The 18781-nt window shown below is 34.1% G+C and overlaps 2 protein-coding genes across 2 annotated transcripts in view; both read right to left on the bottom strand.

Annotated features, from left to right (window-relative positions):
- LOC147077451 (uncharacterized) overlaps positions 1 to 18781 on the bottom strand; it is a 460029-nt gene that overhangs the window by 331445 nt on the left and 109803 nt on the right. The gene's annotated exons all lie outside the window — the stretch shown is intronic.
- Positions 12113 to 16273, bottom strand: LOC147077457 (uncharacterized). Its single transcript, XM_085941699.1, has 3 exons — positions 16084 to 16273; positions 12316 to 12500; positions 12113 to 12197 (listed from the first exon to the last, which is right to left on the bottom strand). Exons 1-3 carry the CDS (start codon positions 16252 to 16254, stop codon positions 12113 to 12115), a joined length of 441 nt encoding a protein of 146 aa, XP_085797825.1. The 5' UTR covers positions 16255 to 16273.

Here is an 18781-nt window from a genome sequence, read left to right on the forward strand (position 1 = left end):
TTTTGCAGCACTCGTGGAAATGAAATCGTAAAAGGAGAACAGTAACAAATGGTAGATGTGGAGTTACGTGTTTGTTTATCTACTATAGAGCCAGATTTTACAGAATTCTTTCTAAAAATCAATTGCTTTCATCTTACTAATAAAATTATTACCACCTGTGTACATATTTGTTCATAAAATAATAATAAAAAAAGGATCTACACACACTATGATTTCCTTTATTCATATTAATAAGGAATATTTCCTTTTTAACGCATTTTGTGTGCCGCGGTACAAATCCCATTCACGAGTGTGCCGTGAAGTAAAAACGTTTGGCAAACACTGCTGTAGATACTCACAGCACCGGGATTTATTATGCGACAAATTAATTCGACCCAATTAATTAGGCAGATCAATGAATGTCAATAATAAAATACCATTATACTAATAAAAATAACAGGCAGTCTTTTTCACAAATCTAGTATCCTAAAACAAGACACTGAAGGAGTGTAAAATCCAAACAATTGATCGATACGTTAAATTTATATAAAACATATTCTTACAAAATACAATTTGTATCCAATGATATAATAATAACGGAGACTAATATAAATGATCTCATACAAGCACGATGTGAATTACACAATATTTACATATTTAAAATATTAATGAAATATTGTATGGATAGGTAAGTAGGTACCTGATTTATTGGCTCGCATTTTGAATATGAGCAACTAGGTTGCGGATCACTGTCTTCGGTAAATTCTTCTTTGAAACCAACTCGGAGAGAATCAATCTCAGTTTTAATACCAGCACAGCTGGTTACAGGGCTCTGAAAAACAAGACAGAAGGTATTTTATAATACGTGTTTACACCTATATAGTATTATTAAGCGTTGTGCGCAAACACATGAACGTTTCTGTACGTGACCTATTATCATGATTCGATACTGTCTACTTACTATTAATAAACGTTTTATAGTAAAGTTGTCTTCAGATTAATGAAAGTAGTAAACCAGCAGTCACAGAGACGCAGAACCTATAGGTAGGTAGGTATCTAGACAAATGATCCTTGTGAAGTGTCAATATTACGATGTATAATTTATTAAGTCATGTTTCAGTTAGTAAAGTCCAATATATCGTGCCACTGTTTTATTTGCATTAGTAAGACACCACTTCAACGTAGAATAAACACAATCTTAAAATGATTAATAAGTTTGGAAAACCTAACCTCAATAGTGCTGTTGGCATCATAAGCATTCTCTTGCTTTACACAAATCTTTATAAGCGGATTGTTTGGATGGATTATTGGCACATCAAACCATTGCTGGACTTCTGTGTCAGATTCAAAACCATCTAGTTCACGTTTTACATCCATTTTAAGAAGTTTAATTGACGCAAAATATCACAATTATATGTAGGGAAGAAGAATGACAGACGTGTCAATAGACAATTGACTAAGGGGGATCCAGTGATGTTTTCATCCGCGTGACCATAGACAATATAAGTAAAATAATTATCGTAGAAAGTAGGTAAACCGGAAACCGTTTAAGATTTGCGTTTGGTTCACTGTTCCAGCGAAAATCAAACCATTCCCTGAAAGTCAGAAATGGTTTGGTATGAAACTTCAGACCAGTTCTGAACAGAAGTTAGCTGTTCAGTGAATCGTTTAGCTGCCGAAACCCAAATCATTCGATGGAAGTTTTCGCCTAAATAGGTACATAGATTGTTTACCAACATACCTACATTGCTCTCAATGAGTTGTTATGTTAATCTATCACACATATTATTATAACTAAATTTTATTTCGTCGCCTTTTAGTGCCACCTTCTCTCTGCACTCTATAGTCAGAATATGACAGCGCTTGCGCTTGGCTGCATGGACGCGCAATTTTGGGCGTGGGTGCGGGGACATAGCTAAATATAGGATAAGATCAGTTTGGAACGTTCGTTTTGAATTAAATTGTCAAAATGTTCTTGTTATTAGAACTAAAATAATGTAGGTAGTTATTCATTTGATTCACATAATTGTCCAACGGCCGGTGTCGTTCGCTTTGAAAACATTATTAGGTACCTACCTTCCTACCTACCTATCTAATCTACATAATGTAAGTACCTACTCTTATTCCTCGTCACCGCTCGCATGACATTAAAACTATACCCATATCTTCATATTCGAGTTCCTCGATGTCATCCGCCTCTGAGAGATTTACTCGAATACGAACGTAGCCATTTTTACAGCCAAATACCTACTCGCGCCGTTGGAGGCATTTTTTGTCACTCTAGCAGCCATTCAGATCCCGCCCTTTTGCCAGAAACATCGGATGGACATAAGCTGTATCTTCTCCTCTTGGCAAGAAATAAACGCATTGAACAATAATACCTAGTCTCAATTCTATCTGATGAAAACTTGCGACGTCCAGGAGCGATAACATTATGACGGAGGCCATGCAAACCCGCCGACACCTATGTAAACATCTATTCTGAAGGCCGGAAGGCATCAGAAGACAGTTACTACCTTCTAACATAGCGAAGCCAGAAGCTTTGGATTCCAACACAAGCTGCAAGGTGTTACCTGCAAAGCAGTCATTAAATGGAGAACACGACATGGGCCGAATACATACATGTAGGTAAATTTAGGTAGGTACCTATTTAAACACATCGCGGATTCAAAATACTAACGGCATAAAAAAACGTTACAAAAAAGTTAATAGCCTCCTGCAATTTTTTTAATCATAATTTGAACATTTTTTTATACTAAAATCATGGCTTAATTTAAATCGATTTTTGTTTTTATCAAATCAATGTTAAAAACAATTGAAAATCGTACAGCGCGTACTTAGCTTAATTCTGGACACTAATGTCAATTATAATAAGAAAGTAAATTCGTTCACCCATAACTATTAATTTTTATTAGGAATCAAATTTAACCTTCTAAATTGTAATCCTTATGATATAAAAATTATATCAGATAGCCAGAAGTGTCATCTATAAACTTAACGTAATTCTTATTTTGTCCGAATTCGAAAATTCGTTGAAGAAAATAATTAATTATATCTAAGCCCCACGCATCAGATTCCATAGCAAGCAATACAATTAATTATTACACACCGTGGGTATACTGTGAAAAAGCATTAAGTCAAAAATACTAGTTTTAAGATAATCGAGTTTGAAGGTTTGCGTGGACCTAACTTTTTTTATATATACCTACAAAAGGTCATAATATAGTTATAGATTTCAAATTACAGATCGTTTTATTGGCTACAAATTTCTTAATGTGGTACTAAAAAATAACCGCAGGTTTTCTACTTTTTGGAAAAAAATATGAAGGTAGTACTTGACTTAGTGCATTTTCGGTGACAAATTAAAGTACAAAAAGAGAAAACACAGTAATGTGGCGACTATCATATATTTTTTTCATACAATTTTGCAATATTTACAATGGTTTCACAAACATATTTTATCAAAAGTATAAAAATCAGAAAACAGCATTTTTTGCACAAACGAACGCAACCAAAAAAAGTTGGAGTTTTAACATTGTGTGATCCGGGTAAATGGACCTTTCAGTAATAAAATTTATTATAAAAATAATAAACTGTTTACATTTTCATATTTGCAAAAATGAAATCAAAGATAACGCACGTGTTTTTGTGTTCTTACCTAAGGCCACATTGCGTTTAATGTTTCAATTATTTGTGTTTTATCTTTAGCTGAAACAGCGTCAAAATGAAAAATTTTCACGAGGGATCAAATAATTTGTGAAAATATTAACATAATTAAGTTTCAATTTGTATTGTAAGTATATTTTGAAACATATTAATATTTAACGAGACTAAATATCCACTTGGCGAATTGATGCCACATATTCAAAGTATATTAGTAATAAGCTAAACTACAATTTATTTTTTAATAACTGTTCTTTTTTATACAATTATTTTTTCTTTCCGTTCTTTAATACTAGGTAATTGTTTTTTCCTCTTGTCTCATTTTTAACTTCTTTTTCCTCTGTCCTAATGTGATTTTAAATAAATGTATTACTGCTCGATTTAAATAATGGTCTCTGTGTCCATTTGTTATTGGATTTGGGACCATCACCTATTCATGTATTTTATAATATTCACTTTAATTGTGTAGTTAAATATATGTGATTGATGGACCTTATGGGGATGATGAATAGGAACGAGGGTAGTGAAGTTGAAATGACGATAATCAGATAGGGTTACGTGTGACAATGAAATTATCCACATAAAATTTATAAATGTCGTTATTAATTCAAGGTTACAAAAGTGACAGGTGCACAGTTATACAGATAAACAAATACTGATTGATGAAATAATTGATTAAAAAACGCAATGCTAACAAATGCTGATAATGCGGATTCTTGGAATTTACCTAAGTAATCGATTCTAATGAACGTCTCAAAACGAGTGTCCTTAGTCTTAATTCACTTCGCGTATTTATACCGCTGTTAACAATGAAAGGTGGCTTTGTTTTATTTGTAATATGGCACACAATAGCAGGGGCCCTAGATTATAGAAAAATATAGACTATAGAAATATAGAGAGCTATTGCAAGTGTTTGTCCCTCAAAACATGACGAACTTTTTCACGCACTTGCCTCGCCCCCTTCACGCTTCCTCCTAGACCCTTTCCTGGGTTATTTAAAAATATGTGTGAATGCGTAAGTGTCTTAGTGTTGCCAGATATCGAAAATTTATTCCGATGTTATAATTTTATAAGCGATGTTTTTATAAATGATATTATGGCAACACTGGCGTGTTGGCTATGCACTTGGCAAAACATAACTCACCAAAATCAATTCATGCCATAGACCATGCGGAGGGCTTGGCAGGAGCAGTGACCTACTGATGACCACATTTTGCGATTGTTCGGAACATGAACTTTTGAGGACAAGTGTTACAATTATTGTATTTATCTTTAATCGATCGAAATCGATATCTATGATTTGAACAATTATGCTTTTGCAATACCATGTATCATACTTTACTTTGTAGACGTATATGGCATTGTTTTATTAATTTGTAATAACAATAGCGTTAGGTTAAAACGATTTTTGTGGTCATGTAACCTACAGAGCATTATTTCTTAATTTGTATTGTAATTTCTTTATATTTATGTTATTCTTACTCTCTATCTTGTAAGGCTTAACTATATTATAACGTATACGTGGAAACTTTGGTGGTTGCAATAACTTTTCATTATTATATTTTAAATTTTTGTTAACAATAATATGTAACTGTTTGTTTCCTTAATAAATAAATCATAAAAAATTGATTTTAATTATAACAATGTGCAATATCGGAAATCATACGGCTAGCTTTTGTGCATGTCATGTTAACATTGTAATTCTTTTGACACAGGTAACTATCGTAAGATCGCATGTCATACGATTAGATTTCTTTTGCTTAATTAAGCCATATACAAGTTTTACATGTTGAATTTATAGTAGGTACTTAAATAAGCTATAAGGGTTCAGAGACTGACCCCTGCAAAAATGTATACAATCTTTACATCTCAATTCGAATACTTAAATAAACTATGATCGGCTTAGAGTCTAACATAACATTAATAAAAGAAAAGAAAAACAATAAAAAAAACTAGTACATACCTATACATAACTATAATATTTGTATTCCTCAACTAGATGTTCTGTTCGGGACAACCCTTGATTAATAATATTTGTATGAATAAATCCAAGGTGTTGCAAACATTGCCTAAATATTTTTTTTCTACCGAGTATTGTTTATTAGACCTTTAAAAATTCAAGCATTTCCTAAAATAATTGGTTGTTTTGTACATATGCTAGCTTAACATATTTTTTTTGGGTAAAAAATATATTAAAAAGTGGGCAAAGTTGGATGATTTCACGTTATATTATGTTCGACAGTTTTGGTAGGAAACAAGACATACTTTTAATTTATTTTGTAAATTCCAATACTCACAATGACTCATCGATTCATTCAATGAAAAAAAGGTGACAAAAACAGATTGCACCAAAAGGGCAGTCGTTCGAGCGAAACCCGACACAGCGACCGTTTAAACATTATAATATGCCCTACTCCCAGGCAGCCGGTCAAAAATGCATATAATCATACTAACATACATGGATAAGGGGTTTCAACATGTCATGTATTTTAAGCATAGGACGATGTGAACGAGCATATGAATATATATTAGATTTTCAGGTTATTCACCAACATGACTCACTTCATGTTTTCTAAGACCACCAAGTCGCGAGTAACTAAATGAGCATACCTTGCAATTATAAAGTTTTTCATGAGTATGTGTCACATAATGTTTCTTAAGATCACCGGGTTGCGAGCAACTATAAGGGCATACATTGCATTTATAAGGTTTTTCCAGTATGCGTCAATTTATGTCTATTAAGATTACCAGATGTCCTGCAACTATATGAACACACAATGCATTTAAAAGGTTTTTTACCAGTATGTGTCATTATGTGTGTTTTCAGACTACTAGATGTCGAGCATATATATGAACATACATTGCATTTATAAGGTTTTTCACCAGTATGTGTCATTTTATGTGTTTTGAGATGACTGTGTCGTGAGGATCTATATGAACACACATCACATTTATACGCATACGGTTTTTCACCAGTATGCGTCAATTTATGTAAATAAAGTCTTCTAGATGTCATGCATCTATATGAACATACAATGCATTTAAAAGGTTTTTCACCAGTATGTGTCATTTTGTGCATTTTCAGACTACCAGATGTCGAGCATTTATATGAACATATATTGCAATGGAAAGGTTTTTCACCAGTATGTGTCAATTTATGTCTTTTGAGATGACTGCTTTGCGAGCATCTATATGAACATACACTGCATTTAAAAGGTTTTTCACCAGTATGTGTCATTTTGTGCAGTTTCAGACTACCAGATGTCGAGCATTTATATGAACATATATTGCAATGGAAAGGTTTTTCACCAGTATGTGTCAATTTATGTGTTTTGAGATGACTTATTTGCGAGCATCTATATGGACATGCACTGCATTTATAAGGTTTTTCGGTAGAATGTGTCATTTTATGTGTATTGAGATGACCAAGTTGCGAGCATCTAAATGAACATATATTGCATTTATAAGGTTTTTCACCAGTGTGTCTCATTATATGTGTCTTAAGATGATTATGTCGCATGCTTTTATATGAACATATATTGCATTTATAAGGTTTTCCACTAGTATATGTCATTTTATGTGCTTTGCGAAGTCTAAGTTGCGAGAATACATTGTCTTGACTTTGATCAGCGATCACGTCCGTGTGAACCGTTTTGTGACTTTTTAGAGCATTTTCACATCCAAAAACTGCGTTACAAATGCTGCAAATCAAATTGCGCGTGAAGTGTTTTACCCTTCCCAGAATAAGTCGAAGTTCTTTCGGAGTATTTAGTTTTGAGATTTCATCTTTAATATTTGGCTCATCTACCGTCACTTCAGAATACCGTATAATTCTATCTTGGATTAGATCAGCTGAGGATTGTTGACTCATATCTGTATCAAGGTGCCTTGTGAAAAAGCCTTTGGTAAAAACCTAGAAAAACCAAAATAATCGGACTCTATTATAAATTCTAAATTATTTTTAACACCATTCCACTTCCACTACATGTAACATCCAAAACCAGATAAATTATACACAGATGCAATAGTTATGGTAAGATTCTAGATGCCCACTACCTATAGAAATTGTTATAATTCGAATGCAAAATTTCAGATTGAACGAAGTTATTGACTGATGCGAACAAAATAGATTTACTCTGCAACCGTGCGCTGTTCATTTCTAATGTTTCGTATTATGCAAGATTGCATGCATGAATCAAAAAAGGTTCAGAAGTTTCTGAATTTTCACGCGACAATTAGAATATGCAATATTTGCGATTGCTCAATATAACGATAGAAACGTACCTCTTGGTAAAAAAAACTAACTACACCGCGCAGTCTCATTTTGAGGTTAACCGATTTTCACAACCTGTCAAATAGTACCATAAAATAACAACATCGCGTCTCGCTTACTCTTGAAAAATTAAATTGCCGAGACAGTTAGCACGTTTACGTGTAAACAGTTATTATCGCGATAGTTTAAAATACATATTAAGTACTGGTACAAATAAATCCATGCACGTGTACAGGCGCTAATATTCTGTGACAGCGTATCATTGAAGAGTGTGCATAGTAAATGAAGATGCCGAAAGGCAAAACGTTAGCGACAAAAATACTTAATCAGAATTATTTATATTTAATTTTTTGAAGCATCCTCGATTCATTACTATGGACAATATTTAAATATAACATATTACGGAATTTCAGTTAAACAGAAAATTACTATACCCAGTGGAAACTTTTACTGTCGGTTTCAATATTTCGTGAATTTGCAATATTATTATTAAATACCATTAATTTTTAAATACGCCCACTAGTTTTCACTAATCTTTTGTTTGTATAGTCTAAGAGCCTGTCCACAAGCACTCGCGCGTGACGACTCTCGCGCAACGCCTGCAAACGCCAGATTCTGGACAATTGCAGCGTTTATAGCCATTAAAAAATGAAATACGATCGCTTGGCGCTCGAACGCGAGACTTTTTATTGGTACTCCCTAATAAATTACGTCACCTAGGTTGAAAAGTGGCGAGAATAGGAATAGAAAGTAATCGCGAAACACAAAATATCATAGGAACCGACCATCACTATAGAGTTGTAGTGCTTTTTTCTACGCTCGCGTTTCTTTTGTATGCCGATTCAATAATGAATTACATCACCTAATTGTTTGAAACGCGCAAACTACAACGCATCTGGACGGAAGACATTTCTGGTTCTCGAGCGTAAATCGCGATGGGAATCGCGCCATGTGGACAGGCTGTAAGACAGAGATGGGTGAGGAATGAAATCATTTATCCACACTAAAATACACGCTGCATGCAACGAGAACCAAGAATATCTTACTTACTTTAGATATGAATTTTTAACCACTGCACATAACTACATTCGTTAACGACGAAGACATTCGAGACTTAATATTCTATGGCAGGTGAAATATTATAATTAGGAACGACAACTGACTCGATTCGCATGAAATTTCATAACCTTTCTGTTTTCAAGATATCACAATGGAAAAAAAGTTTTATTTTTTGCTTACATAGAATTTACGAAAGGGTTAACTGTCAAACCGAACTGTGATACTGCGCAAACTTTTTGACATTAAATAATCAGTATATAGTCCGGAAAATCATGAATATAATGAAGATCGAATAGCGATTCCGAATAGGTAATCTTATACTTAAGCAACGACGTTCGTTTTTGGCTAAACGGGTTTGTTAAAAAGCAAAACTAGCGCATATGGAGTCTTATCTAGAAAAAACCGTACATGCCTGGCTTATGCAGTTTACATGCTGGTGGAATCATCGAACCTTATTTATTAAAATGAGGCCGGAGCTCGCGTTATCCGTGATCCGGACAAGATGCGGTTTCAACAGGCTAATAGGGTTTCCATGGAAATAAGCCGAACCGAATGGTTTATGACGGTCTCACCTTACGCCGAAACCGTTTATTGCCGTAATAAAACTTGTCGAGTGTTCACCCACTTAGCTTCGGATTTGTATATACGGGCGCCGCCGTGTTCCATTATGCTCTATGCAAATAACGGTGTTTGTACATGCGCGCCTATTTGAAACAAGTATTCCTTATATTAAAACAGAAAAATATTTTTTCTCTATGGTCAGTTTTTGATGTCTATGGGCACTTAACTGTCAAATAAATGACAATTTCTCACATTTTGCCGCTAGATATCCCTAGTGCTCCATATATTTTGAACTCGCTATTACATTTACTTTCATATTATTTCTTTTATTTTTCGATTAATACTACATTATGGCCGGATAATCCGAATGCCGAATAAACGTTATTGAATAAATAATCATTACAATATAAACAAATGAAAGTAAATGGTTATCGTGATAGTATACCTACCTACCATATAATTATTATGCATAAATCGATTCCAGCATAATCATGTGAATTGAGTTGTTCAAAATATTATATTACTTGTATTTATTTGATTTCATGAATCTGCGTCTGATGTGTATTTACTAACGAGACTCTTAAATTTGAAAGCGTCGCCTCTTTTACGAAATTTGCGGCATTGTAGATTAGCTTTATCTACGAAAGCAAAGTTTACTACCTATAAATAAAGCATTCATTTTTCTATAATCTAAGCATTCATGATTGAATAAAATAAGCACCGATTATAGAATCAATTGTAAAATAGATAGTACCATTAGACAATAATCAAAATAATACACTGAATCATAATGAAATACGGAAGAAAACAAGAACCTATGACAATTATCAACAAACGCGGGCTGTCAGTTGCGATCTGTCAATGCCGAATTTAGCAATCGGTTTCGCTAAACTTATGGTAGAGGGGCATTAGGTGTTCGGGTTCGGCGAGATGCTTATGTACTAAATTTGGATGAACGCAATTATACGGGCGTATTATATATCTGGCGTAAAATCGCATTCGAAAATTTTGGATGAACACCCTGTAAAACTACATGTCGTACAACAAACACAAACATTAACTTATTGAAATCAAAATTTGGCAGTTTATATGAACTTCTTAATTTGCCTCCCAAGTGTTGAGATTTGACAAATGAGGAATATTAGCCGTCTCGCTAGATGAAGACGCTGGTATACGATGTTAAGCCATGCATAATTGACGCCTTAAAAAGTGGCCCAAAATCGACCGTCCGTCTCCGGTGGCCATACGCCACAAATCATTTTAAAATGTTAGGGGCCTTTCATCCAATATTTTCGAATGCAATTTTACGCCAGATGGCGAGCAAAACGTATAATTGCGTTCATGGAAATTTTGTACATAAGCATCTCGCCGATCCCCAACACCTAATGCCCCTCTACCATAAGTTTAGCGAACCGATTGCTAAATTCGGCAGAGTCGATTTTTGACAGATTGCAACTGACAGCTCGCGTTTGTTGATAATTGTTATAGGTACTTGTTTTCTTCCGTATTTCATTATGATTCAGTGAATTATTTTGATTATTGTCTAATGGTATTATCTATTTTACAATTGATCCTATAATTGGTGCTTCATTTTATTCAATCATGAATGCTTTATTTATAGGTAGGTACTAAACTTTGCTTTCGTAGATGAAGCTAATCTACAATGCCGCAAATTTCGTAAAAGCGGCGACGCTTTCGAATTTAAGAGTCTCGTTAGTAAATACACATCAGACGCAGATTCATGAAAATCAAATAAATATAAAATAATATTTTGAACAACTCAATTCACATGATTATGCTGGAATCGATTTATGCATAATAATTATATGGTAGGTAGGTATACTATCACGATAACCGTTTACTTTCATTTGTTCATATTGTAATTATTATATTAATTCAATTCGGCATTTATGTAGTATTAATTGAATTGAGCGAGTTCAAAATATATGGACTTCTAGGGCTATCTAGCGGCAGAATGTGAAAAATTATCGTTTATTTGACAGTTATGTGCCCATAGACATCAAAAACTGACCATAGAGAAAAAATATTTTTCTGTTTTATAAGGAATACTTGTTTCAAATAGACGTGCATGTACAAACACCGTTATTTGAATGGAGCATTATGGAACAGAGCGGCACCCGAATATACAAATTCGCAGACAAGTGGGTGAACACTCGACAAGTTTTATTACGGCAATAAACGGTTCCGGCGTAAGGTGAGACCGTCATAAACGGTTCGTTTTGACCTAATTCCATTGACGGCCTATTAAGCACTGTCAACTGTCTGACAGTACAAGCTAGGTAGGTCCCTATGTTCATTAGTTTTAAAACTCAAATACCTACACTACTAGTAAGTATAACTGCTAGCGAGGTTATTTTACATAATTAAAAGACACTAATCAGCCATCACGCCCGTGTGAATCATTTTGTCATATTTTAGAGCATTTCCGCATCCAAAACTGCGTTACAAAAGTTAAAATCATATTACGGGAGAAATGTATTACCCTTGTCAGAATGAGTCGAAGTTCCTTAGGAGCATTTGGTTTTAAGATTTTTTCTTTAACATTTTGTAACTGCATCATTCGATCTTGGATTCCATCAAGCGGGGATTGTTGACTCCTATCCGTATCGTACTGCCTTGTGAAAAATTTCTTGGTAGAAACCTAGAAAACCAAAATTATCGTTCTAATAAATTCTAAATTATGTTATCTGTTTTAGATATTTTTCAACGTTTCTGGACAAAGGACGATTTCTGCGTTGCAATGCTGCACATCAAATCACATTACCCTTGTTAAAATAAGTCGAAGTACCTTTGGAGTGTTTCGTTTGAATATTTCTTCTTTAATGTTTTGTTTATCTACTGTCACTTCCGAATACTGCATCAGTCGATCTTGGATTCCATCAGGCGAGGATTGTTGACTCTTATCTGTATCTTGATGACTTGTGATAAATCCCTTGGTAGAAACCTAGAAACCAAAATCATTGAAGTCAATCATATAAATTCTAAATTATGTTTTATACTATTCCATGTAAGTTATGTTTTTCAACATCTTCAGACAATATAAGTAAAGAAGGGAGAGTAAAAATGACGATAAGAAATGAAAATATTAACCACTTAGATGTAAATAAATAATGTTCCCGCATGATTTAGTACAGTGGTCTCCAAATTCAATTAGAATGTAAAATATTTTCAGAAATTGAAATTGTCTGGTTAGCTACTTATACATATACCTTCTTTAAAATTTTCTATCATCGTCTTTTATCGTACCATACATAATACATATTATTATATTACCTACTTAAAATAAATTGGGATATCGGACTCCCAATAATACATAAAATGCGTAGGTACCTACTTTAAATTATTTATTTATAAACAAAACAATAATTGAAAAATTTCTTGAAATAAGTATGAGTAAAAGTAAAAATATATAAGTACTAAAAAGAATGGCATTCTCTTTCCTCCACATTTTATCATCCGAATGCAATTATCTTTGAGTATGTTTCTATATTAACTTTTAACCACCTCGATAGTGGAAAACGTTGATTCACATAAATAACCTAGAAAAAAACAATGCCATTATTTTGAGCGCAATTCGAACTTAAATTGTATTCTTTTCTCTTGGGACGGAAGGCCATACAGATTCTACAGTGGCACTCATTGAAACTTAGTTCGAGAAATATTATATTTCGGAGTCCAATAATAAAATTTGAGATCTATAAAAATTATAAAAATATCCTGCGTGAGCTACCGGTAGCTCGCGAGCGACCGTTTGGCGACCAGTGATCTAGTAGGTAAAAAATATGCACCTACATATTATAACATGAAAAATGAAATTCATAAAACAGACTCTGATAGAACTATGGTACAATATTTGGCACCTATATAATTACATACAAAAGTATTATAGTTTTGAAGGCAAACATCTGATAGCATAAAGTACTCAACACATGAATATGGTAGGTTCACTCTGCAACTGTATTACTAATATTAATATGTCTTGATAAAATAATTTACAATCACCAGAATAATGTAACGATCGCTGAGCGGCTTACGCGTCGATCTATAATGTCGCGGGACTCAAGTTCGAATCCTGGGTCTGACAAATACATATTTTAATTATTCAATTTGTAATAATACATCCATTAGAATTTAGATTCAATTTGTGTTTGTGGTCAGCGTTCGGATCTAATACGTTAAGCAAGTGGGTTCATCGGATCTTATTTATTCAAAGATGAGGCTGGAGCTAGCATCACGGTCAATGGAGATCGTTAGAAACCGAATCATGATCAATGATTTGTTCGTGTTGAAAATTTGGACGACAATGATCCGAACGAGATGCGGTTTCAACAGTATGGCACTACGCACCGTACAATGACCGAAAGCATCAACTTATTGAAATTTAAATATGAGGAACGTTTTACTTGTGTGACTATTTGTTTATTTCAGCGTAATTAGGTAAGGCAGGTACAGGTGGCAAATCGAATTCGACTTTTTCCAATAGGTATGTTTCTGACGTGTTTCTAAATTAAAAGGATAACTATTTATAATTATTTTCTTTTTAATTACCCTATTGAAAGAAAGAGTGACATAATTTCAAAAGCAATGTTGGTGTTAGTACGATAGTACGATGTGGTTAAGAGCCGGGCCACACCGGGCGACTCTGGTCTCGAGACCAGTCGCGCGACTGGTCTCCTCGGGCGATTTACTCGGACGACTTGCAAGAGAGGCAGCCAATAATAAAAATAATATTGAATGTACACGCAAGTATGCAAAAAATACGTTCTCTCCGAGACGTGGCTTCTCGCGACTGATCGCCCAGTGTGGCAGCACTCAATACATAGCTATATGTTTTCATACATCGCTACCGGTCGCCCGACCAGAGAGACCAGACCGAGCGCAAAACGAGATTTTACTGATCGCCCGACTTTATTACTTGCGCGACTACTGGGCGACCAGGTGTGGCATGGTCCATATAACTGCATGCATCAGTCTGGTCTCGAGACCAGAGTCGCCCGGTGTGGCTCGGCTCAAGGCTGTCATACTGTTATTAATGTGAAATTAAGACGTAAGCCTGCTTTACACACACGTGAACGCTCACAGACAAATAGTAGGGGGGATCCATTTCCAAACAATAACCATAACAACTCAGAAAGTATTGATATTTTTTAATTGAAAGAAAGTAGTCAATGGGACATCATTGTCAATAACCTATCTCCACCCTCGCCATTTAAATAGGATATAGTTTGTTATGAAAAAAACGGTGTTAAATAGCAAAATAGCCCATTATTACAGCGTTTGCAATGAAAAATAATATACCCATCGATTTTTTGCACGTACTTAAACACTAAACATACTTTTGTAGTCAGTTTTAGAAAAAAAAATACCCACAGCATAAAATTAAATGTTAAACATATTCGGATATGTTTCTCAGTAGAATGCATAATACAACAATTATTTATGCCAATAACCTACCTGGTCGATTGCTATATTATGACCATTGATATACTACGGGATGAATCATATGCTTCTTAAAATGACGCTCGATTTTCAGCGACTCGGCCAGTGTACTGTTTTAATATCAGCGAACTTAACTCCATATAAGCTCACTTAATATTTGTCTCGAAAACGACCTGGCAATAATTATGAGTAAGCCCGATCTAGCTTGCATCTTACTCTAACTAATAGTCAGCGCATGACGACTTGCTCTGTCCGCTCAGACATGAATTTTTGGTAGCTTGCAAGCTTTGGGTTTCACTATTCCAAAAACGCAAATTTAGTTTTACAGCCAGGGCAATACGGGTGAAATTCGGGAATCCATGTTAACGGTCTTAACGCATTATACCTACAAGGAAATATTATAAGACGATATTCGTAATATCTTCTTTTGTGGTACATTTTTAAAATGACACTTGTATGGGAACTCCTCATCTAATAGTACCCATATCAATGTATATGACATATTTAAAGCAAAGATGCCAAGAATGTCACTTAACACTAATTAAACGTGTTTCGTGTTATCGGTTGTTATTAGTGTTTATATTGTGTGCACACCGCTTGCGAACAAAAATATGCGAAGGAAATGGATAAGCTGAACATCCGACAGCTGTCATATTCCGACAAAGAAAAATTATTTTAAGTAACTAATGATTACATTATAATATACGAATACGAAATACTACTAGCAAATACGTCGTATTATATTATCTACATTTGTAAACAGACGTGGTCCTGTGCGAAAGAGACTAGCCTTTCATTCGGTGATAACAGTTTGATTCTTGGTACGGTATGATTCATTATTGTGATATTTTCTCAAAGTATGGATAGATTTTTGATCGTTTCACTTCTACTATTACATTAATGTTTCACTACACTATTGTCATTTAAACTCATGGCATGTTATAGTGTCAATTAAGAGTATAATAATATATTAGGTACCTAGGTAACCTTGAAGAATATTCATGCTTTCTTTTAAAAACTGAATGCGCATTTGTTAACACAATAAAATTGTGAATACTTTCGCCTTAACAAAATATGAATCTACTTACCTCTTTTAAGGGGATACTTTTGATGTCATCGATATTTTCCTGTTTGACTGTCACGTCAAATCGACCTTTGCTCTTGAAGTGATTTAGGTCAATCGATTGGTATGCACCGTCGCTGATGTCCTCCGCCGTTTCGTCAGATATTTCATCGATTATTTCAGTTTTTACTTCCATTGTATACGGTATTTGATATCAAAACTGTCAATAGCTTCACGACCACGTGTGCGCTGAATTATTCTAGGTTAATATACAATGGCATAGACTAAAATGGCTTCTACAAATCTACCATAGACATCAGGAGAGTGTTGCCATGTATTTTTTCGAATTATTTATAGTACGCAGTCCAAGAAATTATAGTAGTTCACGTTATTTCGGATAAAATTAGAGTACTTACGAGCTGTAATCGTTGTTTGATAAACAGTTCCTTTGTTTAATATTATACCTTTCAATTATTACGTCAAAAAAGAATTTAATAATTTACAAGAAGAACATAAACATTATTGTAGGTTACGTGGTCGCTTGTTTGACACATTCGTAGGTTTTTTTAATGTTTTGTAAAAACTAAACCATAGTAATTATTATTCCTGATCGCTGATATATTTTTGCATACACAATAAAAACACAGGAAATTAGTTTTAATAAATAACATTAAAATTGCACCTAGAATTATCAATATTAATCTGTTGGGCATTACGAGGCACACTATTATAATTGGTACATAAGTCCAAGGTTTCTTATCTGTGTCAGATTGGTCTACATAAAATAATTTTATTTTCTTAGACAAAAATACAAAGTGACAATTTTATTATTGTCGCTTTGTATCAAAAAGATTGAAAGACGTCCAAAAGAAAGGAGTCCAATCTCTTTGCTTTGTATCCATGTTTGCGTACCTATTTAAAAGATACGTCTTAACTGTACCTATCGGAGTGGTATTTTTCTCTTTTGAAAAAGTGTTACCGCAATTTAGATAATAATACAAACAAACTAATAATTATTAAACATCTATATTTTTTTATGATTTTACCGAGGCTTTGACTGCGACTCGCTGTCATAATCACCTCTTCGCTTCTAGAAGGGGATCCATCGATCAGGTCCTCACTCCTATTCTGTTTAATAACTTTACAATTTTGCCTAGCTCTTCCGTCTTACCCACCGCCAGGACACCTTTCAATTCGTCGACATTCTCATAGATATCCGCAATTCGCAACTGTACTCTGTGAAGTTCATATTTAGGGCATTGTAGTGCTATAAAATGTACAATGTCCTCTAAAACATGACAGTGATTGCAGAGTAGCGATTCGCTTCTTCCCATGAGTTCATCAAATCTTTTGCCCATTGTGTGTCCTGTACTTAGCCTCAGTTTTAACTTAAGCTCATTCCTCGTCAAAGGAGACTCTACAAACCAGAGCACCTCTCGTGTTGATGGTAGAATAGACTTACTCCATTTCCCCTTTTCTAATGATGCCCTAGTATGGTGAAAGTCTATCCACATACTTTGGCCCATTTTCATTATAGCCTCATTCCAGTCCAGGTTTTCTGGTATCCACTGATATGGTTAACCTGAATAGCCAGCTTCCTTTGCCAGATCAAAACATCTATATTCTGTAACCTTGTTTTAGATTGAAAATTACATGTAAGAGGGTCGTGCGGGTTATAATACCAAAATATTTTTACCAAGAAATACCTATTAGAAATATTAAAATCGAGAACAGACAGAGTTTTAATTTTTTTTTCACTACAAAATATACCGAAGTCGATCAAAATAAGTGACCAAAATTAATATCAATATCCTCTAGCATTTAAACACAAATTGTCTATAATAGGTAATGTAAGCATAACTATCTATGAGAAAGCCATGAATAGTATCCATGGTTTTTTACAAACAATAAATTAAAAGTACCTACCTATTAATAATTTGTTTGTTATACTTGATCCTTCACTCAATGGGTAGGTAATAAAAAATGTGTTCTACTTTATTGTATTAATTTAATATATAAGTTAAAAATAACCGTATACGTTGTCAATGTGTATTTGTTTAGAATATGCTTTTCAGTAATTTGGCCTTAGATTATTTATACGTGTTGTGGCAACACTTCTCTAAAATTAATATACCTTAAATGGATCCTGTTTGTCACGTTGTTCCAAGCATACTTACAATTAATTAAAATGGATGTAAAGCGAGAATGTGATGAAGAACAATCTGATACAGAAGGCAAGCCTTTATTTGATACACAGACAAGCCACACAAACAGCCCGGAGGTTCGCACTCATATAAAGCAGGAGAATGCCAACGATTCAAGTTGCAATTTCGAGGTTAGTTTTTGGAAAATGATATCTTTTACAAACACGTTAAATTGGCAATAACAGCGATACGTGTAATATAATAATATGTTGCTTTTTACAAACAATGTAGGAACTTGCGATGATATTAAACTTTGTTTCAAAAAATTACATGTTTATACAATTTGACAGCTACGATACATCTGTGATATTATAGGTTAGGTTAGGTTATCTACTAATTCATGTTAAATATAGTTAAATATAATACTCGACGCACTCAGAAAACAAGAAATCCCTGGACGCTATATAAATATTTTCAATAATATATACAGTAGCGCAACAGCATCTGTAAATCTCCATAAACCATCGCGCAGATTTCCTATCAGCAAAGGAGTCCGACAAGGTGATACAATCTCACCTA

The sequence above is a fragment of the Rhyacophila brunnea genome, unplaced genomic scaffold, assembly GCF_057557595.1.
Source record: "Rhyacophila brunnea isolate RB1 unplaced genomic scaffold, BYU_Rbru_1.0 scaffold_13, whole genome shotgun sequence".
In the NCBI taxonomy this organism is placed as follows: domain Eukaryota; kingdom Metazoa; phylum Arthropoda; class Insecta; order Trichoptera; family Rhyacophilidae; genus Rhyacophila; species Rhyacophila brunnea.